General features: G+C 41.7%; 1 protein-coding gene across 1 annotated transcript in view; it reads left to right on the forward strand.

Moving 5' to 3' along the window:
* LOC109527145 (calsyntenin-2-like) overlaps nucleotides 1–5,659 on the forward strand; it is a 164,655-nt gene that overhangs the window by 152,302 nt on the left and 6,694 nt on the right. Inside the window, exon 12 of the mRNA XM_019888883.1 lies at nucleotides 1,754–1,902. Within this exon, the coding sequence (XP_019744442.1) occupies nucleotides 1,754–1,902 (149 nt within the window). The remainder of the gene's footprint in view (nucleotides 1–1,753; nucleotides 1,903–5,659) is intronic.

Below are 5,659 nucleotides of genomic sequence, written 5' to 3' on the forward strand. Positions count from 1 at the left end.
GTGTGTGTGTGTGTGTGTGTGTGTGTGTGTGTGTGTGTGTGTGTGTGTATATATATATATATATATATATATATATAGAGAGAGAGAGAGAGAGAGAGAGAGAGAGAGAGAAAAGGCTGACGTGAGTGAGGACAGGCATGCGGCGAAGAAGTCCAACCGCACTTCACAGTAAAGTGACAATACGATATTAGAGAGCGAGAGAGGAAGGAACAAGGTCTCCTTCCTTTTTCCTCACACGAAAACAAGAGTTTCGGAACTTAGAATGATCATGGAATACTGTATTTTTCGCACTAAAAGGCACACTGGATTATGAGGCGCACCTTCAAATAATGGCCTATATTTTAATTTTTTTTCATATATTGCACGCACTGGACTATAAGGCGCAATCTACAATGCATCCACTAGATGGAGCGACAGGTACGTCCTTGTCCATCTCCGTGCCTTCTCTTCTTCCGTTAAACTCGAGAGGCGTTCGTGACCGCCTCCAAAAAACGTAAATTAACGATTGCTTCAATGAAACTAGGAAAATTGAAAATACAGTAATGCATCAAAACAAAAAATCACAAAATAAATTCTATAGCCCCCCCGACAGAATTTATTTTGACATTTCCTTGAGCGTAGCTGCAACAGAACAATCAGATGTTAGTAATTTTGATCTTAGATGCATTATTTTCACTTTTCGTAGTTTCACTGAAGGAATAGTTAATTTACGTTTTTCCGAGGCGGTGACGAATGCCTCTCGAGTCGAACAGAAGAAGAGAAGGCACGTAGATGGACAAAGACGTACATTACCTGTATTTGTTAAGACTGTAAAAACCATTAATAAAGTGTGCGTTTTAAAAAAAACAACACCACAGCCCTCCTTTTTTCGGAGCCGCAACAAAAACTTATTTAATAAAGCAGCTACACAGTTCACTGAACCAACAGCAAGTTATAACATTGTAAGCAAGTCTCCAGCAAGGAGCCATCTTGGGGTCGACATATTACCATAATGACCATACACAAGGCACACCGGATTTTAAGGCGCGCTGTGAGCTTTTAAGAAAATGGAAGACTTTTCAGTGTGCCTTACAGTGCGGAAAATACGGTACATTTTAGAAATGTAAAGATGTCCATATACCTAATGTTACGATTAAAAAAAAAAAAAAAAATAGCATCTTTACGCAAAGAAATTCAAGAAGAAAAAAAAACATTCATAAAGACTTCACTTCGGCAGGGATGTCACAGTTGCGTGATGACAATCATTTTAGAGCCTTTCGTTGGCCCAAAACTAAGATAGGAGCAGTAACTACTTTCATACGTTTGTTAAGTCATCTGTGACGCATATTAAAGTAGCAAATAATCAAATAAAATCAATGTTCCAGCGTAATTGTCACTTGCATTAGCACCTATGAGGGGATTTTCTTTTAAACCTTTCCTCCATTCTTTGCTGAAAATCTCACCCATTGGTTAATCATGTGCTCAGTCGGAAGCCAAGCCCAATGTAAAAGGATCGCTATGGTGCCAAGGAAGTGAATTGAGGAGTTTCATTATGGCATCTCTCAGCAATTGTGCTGTCATTGACTCACTCTGGATTGTTGCTCTTCACCCGGGGAACACTGCATGAATAAATAAATAAATAATAGCACAAACGAAGTGAGTGATGTATTCCGTAAGTAACACTTTCCTTGTTGCATTTGTATGGCCGCAGTGTAAATCTTGAAGGTCTTTCGGCATCTCTCAGAATTATTTTTTTCCCCATTTCTTTTTCCAGTTCCATTTTAACCCTGCGCAGTCGATGCTGGTCGTGGAAGGAGAGGATCTGGACAGCGTCAACACAGCCATGACCAAGGTGTCCTACATCAACTCACGCCAGTTTCCAACGCCGGGCTTGCGACAGCTCCACATCAGCACCACTGTATCGTGAGTGCTTCTGTTGTTCTCTTTGAAATGCATGCGTCCATTTTTGGATAGGGCTTGTTTCCTGGCATCTGAGAAGTGTCTTCAGGCATGGCAGCCCAAAGCATTTCTCTTAGAGGAGCACTGATATGCTAATTAAACATGACTAACACACGTAACCATAAATATCAAGGAGATTTTTTTTTTTGCCTTGTTCACCTATATATTTTTTAAATAATGTCAAAGGACAACTTGTGTCGACAAGAGACAGGACAAGCACTCTGAGTCTATAGAGGGATGCAATTTAATCAATACTTGCATGCAAGGAGACAGGTCCATTACGGCCTGGCAACTGCTTGCCGAGAAGTGTCTTATTTTCCTTGAACATGCACTGCCTCATGCAACTGATGCCCCCCAACCAATGACGCCTCGCATTGTCTCACAGCAAAGCGCTAATATAATATCAGAGAGATATTTTTGGAAGGTCAAACATTCCACTGTTCTCAAATAGCTTAATTTTCATTTTTCTACACAAAATAAGATGGAAAAATAAAATAAACAAATCAAAGAACGTAATTTCCGCTGGTACCGGATCGGCTCAGGGTCCTGCGCCTGCGTATGATGTCGAGCACAGCGCAGTTACTGATTGGTTGAAGGTCAGAAACCATGCAAACACGAAGTGTTTGTGGTGGTCGTTTATTATTAAATGAAATACATTAAAAAAATTAATATAGTTTGAAAAGTTCGGCTGGTGGCTAGCATGGAGCTAACGCTAACACGGACACATACGCATAAAACTTCGCTTGTGTGTATGTAATAGTGCTAACTCCGTGTTAGCGTCTTAACACTGATTTTCCCCATTCCTGTGCGTGTGTGTAACATCAGGTCTGGTGCTTCGGAGCACCTGGATCCGGTGACAACCACACTGGCATGTTCTTTATCTGTTTAAATGTGTATTCAGCAGTAGCAGCAGCAGCGAGTTTTTCACATATGTGGCTTATGTGTGTATTCAAGATGGTGCGGGGCACCGTGGACACTGTCACGTTGTCGCTAAAGACGGCCTTTGAATGAGACAGACCTAACTATTTAACACGGAGGCGGTGCCAATCTCTGGCGGCATCCATCTCAAACTGGCGGGTGCCGCACTAACATTGAACTTTCATATCAAGGCGGGGGCCTCAAACGAGCGCCCAATATGCCCCATGGGCCGTGAGTTTGAGAATCCTGCCGTATACTGTTAGCTCGATCCAAATTGTGTGCTCACAGTTATATGCAAAATGTATTTTATTTCTTTTACTTTCCACAGACGGCTGTAAACAATCTGATCACACCGGCAGATGCCCGAGTCCTCTCTAGAAAATACAGTGCACAGAGTTCACATACATTGTTTCTCTCCCTGCAGGATGCTAAGTATAATGGGGCTCTTCATGGCGGTGGATTAGGCCCTCGCTGAGGCCAGGTTCACGTTTGTTTGTCACAGCCGTAAAAACAATGAGAGGCTTGCGCTGCCTCTCAATGCGTGTTCACACTTGCGCTGCCCTCAGAACAGCACACGGCAATAAGCTGCTCCACTTTCACACGGCTGACTCTATGTGGCATCAACTCGGAGCAATTTTGACCTCGTATTTTAGACAGTTACAGTGTTTATATCCACACTGCATTCACGGGCTATGGCTGAAATTAGATTCAGTTAGCTGGAAAAACACTCGAGTGAGGAATACAGTTTGTAGAAAAGGCAGCATTGTGACAGCCACGTTGTGAAGTCTGTCCTGCTACTCATCTTCTTGACACCTGCAGAGTCAACATAGATTAGAAATTGAAGACATTTTATTATCAACGCTCAGTGGACAAAATTGCAGAAAGACATACCGCATTTTCTGCACTAAAAGGCGCACTGGATTATGAGACGCACCTTCAATGAATGGTCTATTTTTTTTTTTTTATATTGGACGCACTGGATTATAAAATGCAATCTACAATGCATCAGCTAGATGTAGCTTCTTCCTTTCAACTCGAGAGGCGTTCATGACCGCCTCCGAAAAACGTAAATTAACAATTACAGTACTTCAATGAAACTACGAAAATTGAAAATAATGCATAAAAACAGAAAATCAAGTGAGGAAATCACAAAATAAAGTCTTTAGCCCCCCGTTGGCATTTCCTTGAGCGTAGCTCCAACAGAACGATCAGATGTTAGTTAAATGTCGGAGATCGGACTGTCTCAGAAGTGTTTGTTATTTATTCCTTTGTTGTGTATTAACAAACGAGGAAATCACAAAATAAATTCTGGAGGAGGGCTAGAGAATTTATTTTGTGATTTCCTTGCTTGATTTTCTGTTTTGATGCATTATTTTCAATTTTTGCAGTTTCATTGAAGGAATAGTTAATTTACGTTTTTCCGAGGCAATCATGAACGCCTCTCGAGTCGAACGGAAGAAGAGAAGGCACGTAGACGGACAAAGACGTATTTGTTGAGACTGTGAAAACCATTAATAACGTGTGCGTTTAAAAAAACAACAACACCACAGCTCTCCTTTTTTCGGAGCCGCAACAAAAACTTATTTAATCAAGCAGCGACACAGTTCACTGAACCAACAGCAAGTTATAACATTGTAAGAATGTCTCTAGTAAGGAGCCGTTTTGGGGTCGACATATTATCGTAATAACCATACACAAGGCGCACCGGATTTTGTGGCATGTGGTGAGCTTTTAAGAAAATGGAAGACTTTTTGGTGCGCCCTATAGTGCGAAAAATACGGTACTTAAGTGCTATGTTACAGCAACTACAAACCATTTCAAAATATGTTTTTTATTGTTCTCCCACACGTTAAACTGATTAAACCACACATTTTATAATAATCCTTTGCGTCTGCGGTTCTCTCTCAGTGGGGGTGAGCATTTTGAATTTAGAATGGGAACAACATGTTGAATGTGTCATTGGAAAAGAATACGTGGAAGTTGTGTGAGTGAAATTGATCAGATTGAATGGCAAAGGGAGCGAAACATTTAGAATTTCGTCTGGGAATGAAACATGTTGCACTGAATATGCTCATCCCTCTCTTGAATTGGAAATGAGGGGGAATTTGGGGCTGGGAAATGTGCAATTGTGGGAAAACTGTGATTGTGGGGACCGAGAGAAATAATCAGAGATGAAAGTCCTCCGGATTTTCCCGGAATTCCGGGTTTTTCAAATTTTTATGAAAATCTCTCCGGAGAATTGAGGAAAAAATGCCTCAAATTAATCCGGATATTAGTTGACAACATTGAACGAAGACGCGTTGGAGTTCGTTGTTTTTCTTTCACGAGCGTAGCCATGTTGAGACACTAACACTAGTAACAGTAAAGAGATTTTCGTGTCTTTATAAACACACTTGTTTACACCAGTGGAACGAATAAAAGACACCGTGGACAAGACAGTTGTCGTAAAAAATATATTTGGACAAAAAGGGAAACACACAGATTGGCAGAAAAATGTGTCCGTCCGACTTCGAGTGTCGTCTTGGCTAGCTTAGCTTAGCTGTTGTCGTGTGCGACGTCGAGTGTGTGACGTCTTTGCGTTGGCGCTGATTGGTTTCAAATCAAAAGACGCGCTTGCGTACATGTTCGCGCTGAAGCACGCACAGCAGAGAGCAGCGGACTATCTACTGCTGAGGCTCGCTTAGCTTGAATGGCGTCGCCACAACAGTAATACCCTCACCTCGCATTCTCATGGCCTCGCCATATCTCGGAGATTTCGAAATTTCGGCAAGAATGGAAGCCACAAAGGGTGCATGAGCCCGAT

Source organism: Hippocampus comes, unplaced genomic scaffold (genome assembly GCF_001891065.2).
Source record: "Hippocampus comes isolate QL1 unplaced genomic scaffold, H_comes_QL1_v1.1 scaffold228, whole genome shotgun sequence".
NCBI lineage: Eukaryota > Metazoa > Chordata > Actinopteri > Syngnathiformes > Syngnathidae > Hippocampus > Hippocampus comes.